The following is a 12,784-nucleotide window of genomic DNA, read 5'->3' as shown; positions in this document are numbered from 1 at the left end:
TGGGGGGGTGGCCTGGAGCACTCGGTTTCTGGGTCATTGGTCCTGGGGAATTCCCTGATGCCCAGGGAGCTGCCTACCTGGTGAGTAACAGCTTCTGGCTGCCCACACAGGCTGCCTGACTGAGGGTACGTCCCCACTGCCCCCTGCCAGTGGCCACTGCCATGCTGCCCTCTCTCCTGAGTGCCCCGGGGCCCAGGAAAGAGACAGACAGACACGCAGAAGGCTGGCCCCCACCCCCGCATCCCCCCTTTGGGCTCTGCAGGGGGCGGCTGGTGATTCAAGCCCCTCTGAACTGAGCTATGTCTCCTTCCTTCTCAGATGGGGCCTGGGGGTGAATCAGCTCCTGGGGGCGGTAAGGCTGGGTCAGCTGCCTCAGCTCAGGCCTGAGCTGGGGGTGGTGTGGGGCCAGGAGCACACTGCCATGCCAGCCCCCCACTCAACCCACCTGATCTTTCTGGGAGCCCCTGAAGCTGGAGGCTGTAAGGATGTCCTGCTTCCACGCACCATCCGCAGAGGGCCGAGGGATCCCTCTCCCACCCAGCTTTCCCTCTCAGCTCTGGAGTGTGCTGAAGTTTCCTCATCTGCAAAATGGGGACAAGACCCCTGCTTCACAGGGAGGTCCGCACAACCCATGCTGACAAGTAGGGAGAGGGCTTGCTGGGTGCCTAGAACCATGCTGAGCCCTCACAGCAAACCTACTGCGTAGGTGCCATTACTCCCATTTGACAGATGAAGAAACTGAGGCCAGAGGTGGTTACCTCCCCAAAGTCACCCAGCTCATAACTGGCAGAGCCAAACCTCCAATCTGTTTCTAAATGAGGTCAAAGTCCATGCTTCAAATCCTCAGACTTCCTGCCTCCTCTCCAGGAGAGATTTGGCACAGATAGTACTTGGAAGTTGTAAAATGCTTTCAAAAAATACTTAGCATCTACTCTGAGTATAACTCTGAGCCAGGTGCTGTCAAGAGTACAAATGAGTACCAGACCCCATCCAAGCCCTCAAAGACAGAGGAATTAGACTTGTCCCCACTTGAAACAAAAGCAGGCAGGACAAGGCAGCTGAGAGCCGTCAGGGCTGTGGGAAACAGGGAGCACTTCCTGGAGGAAGCCGGCCCCCTAACGTGAGGTGCTGCTGGGATAACTGTGGCCTGCAAGCCAGAGGCCTGAGTTCCAGACCTGGCTCTACTGTTAACTCTTTGTGTGGCCCTGGGCAAGTGTCTTTACCTCTCTGAGCCTCAGTTTCTCCATCTGAAAAATAAGCAGCTGTGACATTCTAGGAGAGACTTGCAGATGGCGGGTAAAAATCAGCAGAAAGAGAGGGGCTAGATGGTCACACGTGCCAAAGGGTGTCGGAGAGAGAGCCCTGAAGTTTCCTAGGATGCTCTGGGCCAGCCTACATGCTCCTTCCTGGGGAGATGAACAACCGGACAGCCCAGCCACCTGGAGACAGCACCTCTAGGCCTGGCCTGGCAGCCCCCTGCCCAGGCCGAGGGGAGCCCCATGTGGGCCTGGCTCTTCCCCTCATCCTGAGGCCAGTCAGATCCCAAGCAGACCCAGTGTGCAGGAGCCGGACAGGCTGCAGATGAAGTCACAGCTGGAAGGGGCCGGGCTGGGGCTGCCACTCCAGGGTGGGGCCTGGGGTCACAACCTTGGGAGCAGGCAGCCAAGAAGGGAGGATGTCTTCTGTGAGGGAGCTGGCGGGGGAAACACACACACACAGCAGCATAGAGAGGGAGGGAAGAAAACAAACTCTGGGAGACCAAAGCTGGCCTGGAGTGCGGCCTGGACGGCTGATTCCTGGGGGCCGCAGCCACGTTGCAGGCGGCTCACAAACTTGCGGTTGGCCCTGAGATCCTTCCCCCCAGAGGCCCAACGCAGGTGGTGCCTGGGCATGGACAAGAGAGGGAGGCTGGGCCTGTGGCACCAAGGGGCCCAGAGCACTTGGGGAGCACATACCAAGTCAGGTACTGTGAGAGGGGAACTGAGGCACGGAAGGGGGCCAGTCAGGGCCAGGGTTAAGTGGTCCTAGCATCAGTGTCTTCTAGACCCTGTTCCCACTTCCTGTTTCCTGTGTGGTGGGGCTGGGATTAAATGGCTATTGGGGGTGGATGATAGCGCTGATGTGGGGTCTGGGGCACCAGAGGGCACTGCAAGGCCCAAGAAGTCCACTCGGGAAAGCTGTAGGGGAGAGACGGGGTGGTGACCTTCAGGACAGCCAGAGCACTTAGTGAGAGACTCAGGCAGGGGACAGGGGATTGATAGAGGGGGCCACAGGGAGGCTCTTGTTAAATGGATGTGGGGTCCAGGTCAGGAGAGCCAGACTGAGTCAGGTGACAGGGGCTGGGAGATGTGGGGGCAGAACTGAGGGGTGATCCAGAGGTCACGTGTTCTGGGTGGTCAGGTCCTGTGCAGGAGATGCTGGAGGGGGCTGCTGAGAGAGTGGGTAAGCTAGGGGTCCTGGGATGTAGGGCTGCCTACACCAGGCCAGGGTGGGTGGGCCTCCTGGGGGTGTATGGGAGCAGTAAGTGCCAGGTGGGGCCCTCCACAGCCCCCCACGGAAGAGACAAGGTGGGGGGAGCAGGGAGGAGGACAGAAGAGGAAGGAGAGCCAGTGTGGACTCCACCAGCCTCCTCCCTGCTGGAAAGTGCCAGCTGTGATAGGCAGTTTTATCACCCCACATTCGAGGCCCTGCCGGGAGAGCATGGGGGAACAAAGGCCTGGATCGGGCAGGGTGCGTCGGGAGGGGAGCGGGGACAACAGCAGGCATGAGGGCTCGTCCTGGCATGATGAGGGAGGAGCGTGGAGCTGGGCAGGTCCGGGATGTGGCAAGAGGCAGGAGCTGGGGGCATGGAAGATGGGCAAGGGGGCGGCGGGGCTGGCAGGGCCCGGGCAAGGCCGCAGGAGCTCCCTGGCCTTGGAAAACCTGACCTTGATCTTGGGTCAGGGTCAGGTGGGGGGGTTGGGGTGGGGTCCCCCAGGGGAATGCGGCATCTCCTGGTATGGGGGTGCTGGCAGCTTTAGGGACAGCATGGCCCCAGATGTATGTATGTTGTCTGGCCAGCACTCAGCAGCCTCACATATGTATACATATTTTAACTTTTTACTGCCTTTTAATGAGGAGGAATCTCCGCACTCACTTTGCCCTGGTCCCCACCATTCCCTCCTGCCCCTCGTCACTCATTCATGAACCCACCTGGCCATGGCAGACCCCAGAACTTGGGACCCTGCCTTAGGGACTCTGGAAGCACATTTTGGGGGCCACTATCATGCTCTGAAGCTGAGCTGCCAGGGGCTTCCAAGGGAGGGCTGGCCATTTCTCTGTTCCCCCAGCATCCTGAGGAGGAGCCGGGGTCCAATTTTGCCAAGCCTCCTTGGTGTCTGCTTTAGGCATCCCTTTCAGAGTGGAAATGCTGGACCACCTTCTCAGAAGCTCCCGCCCAGGCTGTCCCCAAATAACGGAGTCACAGCCACTCCCACCCCATCTTCCTAGCCCCTTCCCCAGCCTCACAGGGACTGGTGGTCAGCAGAGCAGGCGAGCTGATTGCCCTTTGGGACCCTGGGCAAAGCGTTCCCTTCGCAGCCCCTCTTTGCCCAGCAGCAATGGGCAGGTTGGAGGAGGTCACCTCTGAGGTGGCTTCCAGTGCCCACGTTCACTTCTGCTTTATTACTGTCTAAAGTCCAAGCCGGGCCCCAGCCCCTCTTCCTGGAGCCTCCTTCTCAGCCAAGCCCCAGCTGCCTCCTCCCACTGCCCCCCAAAATCCCCCGATCAGGGACCACAGATGCCAGCCTCCATCTGCTTCTCCAGTCTCTCGCCACCTCCCCAAACCCAGGTGAGTCAGGGCCGTGTGGGGTGCCCAGTGCCCAGGGACCCCGCCGACTCGGCCTGGGGCCCCCTCCCCGCTCTCCCCATCTTCTGACAACTCCCAGAGCACCGCACTCAGGAAAACCGCAGGGCGTTTTGTCAAGATTTCATTACAATTTTATCAATCAAATTCTTAGAAGAGGGAAAAAGTCTGCTCCCCCCTCCCCCCCCCCACTCTCACTTTCCTCCATTCATAATTTCCTATGATGCACCTCAAACAACTTCCTGGACTGGGGATCCCGGCTAAATATAGCTGTTTCTCTGTCTTACAACACAGGCTCCAGTATATAAATCAGGCAAATTCCCCATTTGAGCATGAACCTCTGAAAACTGCCGGCATCTAAGGTCTCCTCCAAGGCCCTCTGCAGGAGTCCAGCCCATAATGAAGGTCTTGGCGGCAGGTAAATCCACCCGCCCGCGCCGGCTTCCGCGTCCCGCTGCAGACGCGGCGGCCACTTGGGGCCCGCGCCCTCGGGACACCCACCCGCCGCAGACACACGGACGCTCGGGCGCCCGCGCAGCCGCCCGGCCCGCCGGAGGCGCTGGGTGGCGGCCGGGAGCGAGCGCGGCACATGGTCCCGGGCACCGCGCGCCCGGCCCGCCCGGGCCAGCAGGTTGGCGGCGAGGGAGGGCGCCCCGCAGCCTTCCTCCTCCTCCTCCTCCTCCTCCTCCTCCTGCGCCTCCTCCTCCTCCGCCGCCGCCGCCGCCGCCTGGCCCCCGCTCTCCCGCGCTGCGCTTCCCTCTCTGCCTTCTCCCGGGTTCACCCTCCCTCCTTCTTGTTCTTTCTTTCCGCTTTCTCTTTTCCAACCGCGTCCCGGGCTGCTCCCTGGGAGGGGCGCGGGCGGCCGAGCGTTCTGCAAACTCCGGCCGGACGGGAGCAGGTGCTGCCTCCACCCGCTAGTGCCTGGAAAACGTGCGGTCTGTGCTAGGTGAGATGGGGGTGCGGGGCCCCCCAACCCTCCAGCCATCCCGGGGGCCTCGGCACTGCCTGGGGATGCTGGGGGGGAGCGGTGAAGTGAACTGGAGGCGCCACCGGGTCCTCTGTCCCAGCAGGCGGGATTGGGCGGGGGTCTCTAGCCTCACCGGTCCCCTGACACTAGCCCTGACCACCTGCATGAGCCTTCTGCTGGGCCCTGGAAAGGCCGTTCTGAGGGGGGCTGAGGGCGACGAGGTGGGGGGAGCATGGGCCCTGGGGGAGGGGCGGTCCAGGACAGGCCGGGACAGCTCCCAGATCTGTCACCTTTCACTTTCCTTCCTCTTCCTGCCCACCCGGCCGCCTGCGACCTTTCCCCCTTTTCTCTTTCCTGGTTGCAACATTTCCTCTCCCTCCCCAAGGCCAGGTGGTGGTGGGGAGGGGGTGGCACGTGGGACCCCTGGATTCTCCATGTTCTAACCCAGGGCTCAGTGCATGGGACAGTAGACAAGAGGGGAGAGTGCGTGGAGCCAAGGGGCTGTACAGAGCCGGGGGGGACAGAAAGTTTTGAATGATGATTTGAGGATGGAGAGTGGGGATAGACCTGCAGGATCGGTGAAGTTGAGGGTCCTAGATAGGGGAGTGGGCACATAGGGGAAGGACAGAGATAGAGGAGATGGGGGAAGGGTGGCAGAATTAGGTGACACTTGGCCCAGGGAGCCAGATTCCTTGCACCTCCTGGCCCGGGGACTGGGGACTTCCAGCCAGAGGCCGAGCAGGCCTTGGGGCTTTTGCCTTCCTGAGGGCAAGCACTGCCCTCCTTCTCCTTCTCCCAGCCCAGAAGAGACAGGGAGAGATAAGGAGGTGGAGAGAGGGAGACAGGGAAACAGGTGCAGTGATGGAGTGAAAACTAGAAATGGCCCGCCCAGGAGGACAGGGCTGGAGCTGGAGAGGGGAAGGGGAGTCCTCTCCCATGAGCCCCTTGCCCGACCCCCATCCAGTGTGACAGGACCCCAAGGCCACAGTTTTCTGCCTTTCTGCTCATGGCTCCTTCCTGCCTGTTCCCAGGAGTCGTGCCCCTGCTACTAGTTCTGCACTGGAAACACGGAGCGGGGAGCCCCCTTCCCATCACCCCTGTCAATGCCACCTGTGTCACACGCCACCCATGTCACAGCAACGTTATGAGCCAGATCAAGAACCAACTGGCGCAGCTCAATGGCAGTGCCAACGCCCTCTTTATTCTCTATGTAAGTTACCCCCAGGACACTGAGGAAGGGGGCGGGAGGGGTTGCACAGAGGGGGCTTGCAAATACCTGCAGAGGCTGCCCTGACCTGTGCTGTAGGGGGCCCTTTTGGAGCTGGAAGGAGAGGATTGGGAGGGGGCCTGGTTAAACCACAGCCAGACCCCCTCCGCTTCCTCCTCATGCCCTGGCCCAGGCTGGGAGACTGGAAGCCACTTTCCCAGGGTGCCCAGTCAGCGAGGGGCAGGGCTGGGGGAGGAGTCTTACGATTGCTCTGCCACATGGAGCGAGAGGCCAATGAAGAGAGACCCAGGAGAAGGTGGCGGTGGGGAGGACGGAAGGTGCTGTCGAGAGACACAGTGGGCTGTGTGTGTCTGGGTGAAGGGACGCCCAGGAAGAGGGTGAGAGCGGTGGGTGAAAGCACAAGTGTGTGGTGTGCCGGCTGTGCGGTCACAGTGATGATGCTGCTGCTAACCACTTGCGTGGCCTTTAGCAAGTGCGTTTGCACTTATGATTACTTCTGGCTCTCATGACAATTCTAGATGCCTACAGGACAAGAAATTGGGTCCCCATGCCATAGGTGGGGAAACTGAGGCTCAAGAGCTTGCCGAGAGGGTTGGTGGCAGGGTTGGGACACCAACTCCTGACTCCCATGTCACCCCCTCTCTGCTCCTCTGCTCCTCAGTACACAGCCCAGGGGGAGCCGTTTCCCAACAACCTGGACAAGCTGTGTGGCCCCAACGTGACAGACTTCCCACCCTTCCACGCCAATGGCACGGAGAAGGCCAAGCTGGTGGAGCTATACCGCATCATCACCTACCTTGGCACCTCCCTGGGCAACATCACCCGGGACCAGAAGATCCTCAACCCCAACGCCCTCAGCCTCCACAGCAAGCTCAATGCCACCGCGGACATCATGCGAGGCCTCCTCAGCAACGTGCTGTGCCGCCTGTGCAGCAAGTACCACGTGGCCCACGTGGATGTGGCCTACGGCCCTGACACCTCAGGCAAGGACGTCTTCCAGAAGAAAAAGCTGGGTTGTCAGCTCCTGGGGAAGTATAAGCAGGTCATCGCCGTGGTGGCCCAGGCCTTTTAGGCAGGAGGTCTTGAAGCATGCCATGAACTGAGGGATCTCAGGAGCAGGATCCAGATGTGGGGGGGGGGGCTCTCAAAGTGTGGCTGGGGCCCAGGGCATCGCTAAACCAGAATGGGGGCTGCTAGCAGACCCCGGTGGGTTCCTGGCCAGTCTAGTCCACTCTGGGGTGGGCTGTGATGAAGCCGAACAGAGCTGAAACTTCCATGGCAGGGCCTCTATGCAGCACCCACTAGAAGGCGCCCCTCCCTCCGGGAGATTGCAACCAGGGTGTCAGACTGGCGAGGGGAGTGTGGGCTGGACTTCTCCCCCCACATGTCCCCTTGGCCCCTTGTTCACTTTGTGCAGTGAGCAAGCCGCAACAAGTTGTCTACGGGAGCCCTGACCTCAGGGCAAGACAGCAGGGGTCTGGGGCATTGCCCGATCCCCGGGGAATGACCACCATCTGTGCCTTTGCTGCCCTTTAGGTAGACTTTGTAAGACTTGGTTGGGACTTAGGGGGACAAGCGGGGCTAGGATCCCAAAGGATTCCTTATCCCCTAGAAGTTTGGTGAGTGGTAGAGAGAGAAGGGGACTCTGAGGTGGGATGCTGTCTTCTCTTGAGCCTGATCAAAGAGCTCAGGCCTAGAGACTGTCAGGCAGAAGTTTCCGGAAGGTCAGTCTCTTGGGGAGGGAAGAGGGCCACCTTCAGGCCTGGGAGGAAGACTCTGGAAGGGGGGAGAAGCCCTGAGAGACTTGGCGGGCTCTTCTTTCTCTTCCCCGCAGTCTTTCCTGCAGACTGGGATGGCCAGGGTCTGGCTGGACCCGGAGGTGGGGCTTGTGAAGGTGCACAGGGACAGGGGCAGGCTGGGAAGTCAAGTGATGAGGTTCTGAGGGGACCTCTGGGCAAGGGTCTGTAAAGGAGAAGCAGGGTAGCTCAGAGTAGCAGCTCACATCCAAGGCCCATAGAGGCCCTGTGAGGTCACACAAAGGTACTTGAGGGGGACCAGAGATTATCTCTGGTCCCTAGAGCAAGGGGACAGCAGAACTTGAGGTCAGGGTCTTGGGGAAGGCTGAGATCCAAGAGTGCTGTGTGTCTGACCCAGCATGATTGTCTATTTATTATGATGTCCTATTTATATTAACTTATTGGTGCTTTAAATGGCAAAGTTAATTCCCCCTTCCCTGCTCTGAACCCAACAGAAATAATATGATGACTCCTTCCATTGGAGCCAGGGCCAGGCCTTAGCAGGGTCTGGGCCAGAAGTAGATGATGTTACAAGTAGAATTAGCCTTACGGGTGAAGCTCAGAGAAGGGTCAGGATCTGAGAGAACTGGGCAGCTGGGGTGGGGGTGAGGGGCCTGGCTCCATCCCTCCCACCCCCAGTGCGACTTGCTTTGGCGGTGTCAGGGTCCAGGCCACAGGGACTGGGCCAGTTTGTGGAGTGGACAGGTGCTTTCTTCCCCTGGCTCTAGGGGGCTTGTTCACACTGTGTTCTCTGGTGCCCCCTTCAGTCATGCTGTGAGGGACACCATTCATGGTTGAAACGGTGCCCCTGGGGCAGGGGACAGGGCAGTCCTGGTGGCCCACCCACTTGCAGTGGAGGGGCCCTGGACCAATTCTGCCCCAGCATCCAGCAGGGAAGCTCCTCAGGTGACCTGAACACACACGGAGGGCGCGAGGGCCTGGCTGGACCAGACCGCAGGAAGCTGGGGCAGGTGGGGATGAGCAGCTGCCCCCTGCTCGGGAGAGAAGGAGAATGAGGCCTGAGTCGCTTGGGACTCAGACCAGGAAGCTGTGGTCCCCTCCTGCCCCACCTCCCTCCCACTCCCACCCATGTCTGGGCTCCCAGGCGGGGAACTCGATCCCTTCCTTTGTGCCGGGGCCAGGCGAGCGGAGCAACGCCCTCCAGTCTGGGAGCAGGGAGGCCGCCGAGCTGGGGCAGCTGCTCAGAGCAGTGTTCTGGCTGCTTCTCAAACCCCAAGCAGGCGGCCATCCTAGCAGTTCAGCCGACCAGATTGTGGTACTAATCCCAGTACCTTACACTCACTGCACCTCTATAAGCACTTTACCTGCATGGCAGGTGGGCAGGCGACGGGCAGGCCCTGAGGCTGTGGTCGGGGGGCTTGGAGGTGTCCGTCCCAACGGCAAGACTAAGATGTGGAGTGTATGGCAGAGGAGACCACGGCCGTGGCATTGTTCTGAGGCCATTTAAAAGTGGGTCACACGTACCCCTGTCCAGGATCGCAGGCTGCTGCCCTCCCATCCCTCTGCTCCACTGGGCTCAGCTCGGGGCTGGCTGTACTTCCCCAAGCTGGGCTTGGAGAAGGACAAACTGGTCTGAAAGCCAGAACTGATGACTCTGCAGCCCGGGGCCAGCTGGCTGTGCTGTCATCTCTTCTCCCTGTGGACACGGACTCTCTGTGCTGAGCCCACCTAGCAGCCTCTGAGGGCTCAGGAAGCCAGAGAATCTCCTCCTCCCTGCCCGCACAGGCCTGGCACCGTGATGCCCTCCTGCCCAGCCTAGACTCTGCCCTCAGTCCCCATCCTTGGCACCGTCTCTAGATGCAGCCCGGCAGATGGGCGCCCACTTCGCACAACAGCACTGAATCATGGAGCCTTCATGCAAAAAAGCTTTGGGGGCAGGTGGCTGTGCCTGTCTTCCTTTCTCATCTGCTGGTGTGGACCCACACCTGGCATCTGGGTCACACGCCTGGGCCAGAGGAGGAGGGAGGGACCATTTTGCAGTTTATTAAGAGAGAAGTATTGAGGCCCTTATTTATTATTTAAAATTTTAAACAACGAAGCACTGCTATTTACTTGTGTCTCCTCCTCGCTCTCGTCCTCTCCTTGTCCCCAACTGGGGAGACTTCCACCCTGACCGAAGCAGTCCAGCTCTGCTTTGCCTGCTCTCCAGAGGAGACACAGCTCGTGGGGTTGGAGCCCCAGAATCCAGCGAGGTAGTGATTTCCCTTCAGACGGTACAGACGTTCCTACCTTAGCGTCACCTCTCATCCCCCCACCTTGACCCCCGGTCCCCATACCTGGGCTTCCTTCCTGCCCACACTGCTAGCTCAGTGGGCCCACCATGTGGCCTTCGAGGTTTCCCTTCCTCCTTTCCACCGGAAAGGACTTGGCCTTGGATGACAAATTCCTCTTTGATGAATGTACCCTGTGGGAATGTTTCATACTGACAGATTATTTTTATTTATTCAATGTCATATTTAAAATATTTATTTTTTATACCGAAGGAATACTTTTTTTTTTTTTTTAAGAAAAAAGAAATGAATAAAGAATTTGTTCTTGGCAAGCTCTTCAGAGTGTATTGATGTAGGGAGATGGGGTTGGAGGGGCTGGGACCGTCCCTGTCCTGGGTACCAGCTAAGGGGGGCTCGGCTTGGCAAAGGGCAGGAGGGTGGGAAGAAGGGCACCCCCAGTGGACAAGGGCACTGGCAGGTGGGTAGGATTTTGGTCCAGGACAGAACAAGGTGAGTGGTGTCCAGATCATGGGGTGCCCTCAAGGCAAGTGATGATTGCTCGGAAGTGGGGTCCCAGCCACTCATTTAACTCTCACAGTAACCTCACAAGTTATCCCATTTAACAGAGAAAGGAGTTGAGGCTCAGAGAGATGAAACCACATGCCCACGGTCACCTGGGCCAGTTAGGGCTTCCCGTTTGGCTCCAGATCTCATGCTCTTTCCCTTACATGGGACTTCAGGTACCTAGAAGATGCCAGTGGCTGAGGTCTCTGTCATGCAGGAATGGTCCATTGATCATCCAGAGGGACAAAACGGGAACAAGCCTGAATGACTCCAGAGCAGGAAGGCGAAGGGTCCTGCCCAGAATCACACAGGATGCTGGGGCCAGAACTAGGGCTGACCCACCCACCTGCCTGCCCTGACAACCTTTCCATCGATCGGGCTTTTCTGGGCCTAGTGTTGCACTTGGGGACCCCTTTCCACTGCAACCTTCTTCCCAGCCCCCTGGGACCTCTTCCCAGGGAAGAAGAGAGACAGGTTAGAACTGGGTAGCCACAGACACTGGGGCTTGGCAGTGGCCCCAAATCTCACCCTGTGCTTTGCTCTGAGGTTTAGGTCTGGGGCTCCCCCAGCTGAGATTCATTTTGGGGATCTGGGCTGTGTTTCTGAGAGTCACCTACTTGCTCGTTTTTGAATGTTTAGATGTTGGATCCTGTGCTGGTTGCAGAGGTGTACAGGACAGTGGCTGCCCTCTAGAAGCTCCCGGGCTGGTGGGGACAATTAATAACCCCATCCGGAGGATGTGTGTGATGGAAGAGGCACACAGAAGGCGGCGGGGTCAGGAGAGGAGAGCAGTTGCTCTTGGGGTCCAGGGAGCTTGGGCTGTGGTCCTCTCTGCTCCCTGTACAACGAAGGGACTAGACCCAGAACGTGGTGCAACATGGACCTCACCTGGAGCTGGTTGGAAATGCAGAGTCTTGGCCTATCCCCCCACCCTAGACCTGCGGAAACAGAATCTGCCCTTTAACAAGATCCCAGGTGATTGGTGTGCACATTAAAGTTGCAGGAAGGCCATGGGGCCCTTCCGTCCTCACTCCCCGTGAGTCCACCAGCCAAGTGCAAATCACCAAGGGCCGTGCAGGCGGCTGCTTGGGAGGGAGAGGCTGGAGGCCTACAGCTGTTCTGAGTCTTCCCCCTGAAGTACAGCCCCAACCTCTCGCCCCTCCCAGCTGGCTGAGTCCCTCTGCCCCTGCCACACCCTCCAGCGTCCTCCCAGCCCGCCCAGTGGTGGAAACACCCCCTCCCCTTCACTCAGGGGAAACAAGGTTAAAGCTTTTCAAAAGAAACCTTTACTAGGAAACTAGAGGAAAACAAAACAAATGCCAGAGCAAAGAAAGGGAGGGGATTACAGGGAGTCAGATCCTAACTGGCGTCCACTGGGGCTGGCTGGGCGGCCCAGGCCCTCGGGTTCTTTCCCTCGCCTCTGCCTGGGGAATTCTTGGGTCTGGGAGAGGGCCTAACCCTGGCCAGACAGAACAAAGGACTGTTAAATTGGTTATTGGGTCACCCTCCAAATAAGAGGCGAAAACAATCACTTGTGGGAGGAAGGGAGGTGGCCTGCTCTGCTCTGCTGGGAAGGCCTGCTCCTGAGGCTGGGGTCCTGGCCCAGCCCCGCCACGTGCAGTCCTGTGACCCTATCGGTGAGCTCAGCTCTCTTATCTGAGAAGTTGCAAGAATAATCAGTGATGAGTGCCATCCTGTCTACTTTACAAGGTTGCCCAAAGGAGCCAAGGAGCAGGGAGACGGAAATGCTTTGTGAGCCAGGGCCACGGCTGCGCATGCACAGGGGAAATGGGCAAAGCAGAAGGAATCTCAGACACTAGCGCCCTCTTGGAAGGGGAAAGATGTCACTCTCCCCCAGGGAATGCAGAAGGGAAAATTCTGACAGCTCTGAGTCCAAGCCCATGGCTAGGTTGATGGGGAGTAGGGTGGACAAATGTCCCAGTCCATTGATCCTCTGACGGCAACCTGAGTCCCAGGCCTAGAGGAGATCTGGACAGAGAGGCCTCCTGACCTCAGGCATGTGGTGGAGCCGGTGACGCAGCTCAGATACTGAGGGCTCTCAGGAGTTCAAAAGGACATGAACACTGCCCTCCCACCCCCCACCCCATCTCAAGAGGCTAATCACCAATAGCTGTCCCACTGGATACACAAGCC

At 59.0% G+C, this 12,784-nt stretch overlaps 1 protein-coding gene across 1 annotated transcript; it reads left to right on the top strand.

Moving 5' to 3' along the window:
* The first annotated feature begins 4,243 nt into the window (after positions 1–4,243).
* On the top strand, positions 4,244–7,111 carry LIF (LIF interleukin 6 family cytokine). Its single transcript, XM_063088251.1, has 3 exons — positions 4,244–4,262; positions 5,843–6,021; positions 6,701–7,111. Exons 1-3 carry the CDS (start codon positions 4,244–4,246, stop codon positions 7,109–7,111), a joined length of 609 nt encoding a protein of 202 aa, XP_062944321.1.
* The last annotated feature ends 5,673 nt before the right edge of the window (positions 7,112–12,784 follow it).

This window comes from Cynocephalus volans, chromosome 2, assembly GCF_027409185.1.
Source record: "Cynocephalus volans isolate mCynVol1 chromosome 2, mCynVol1.pri, whole genome shotgun sequence".
Classification (NCBI taxonomy): domain Eukaryota; kingdom Metazoa; phylum Chordata; class Mammalia; order Dermoptera; family Cynocephalidae; genus Cynocephalus; species Cynocephalus volans.
This window is presented reverse-complemented; position numbering and strand designations above follow the sequence as displayed.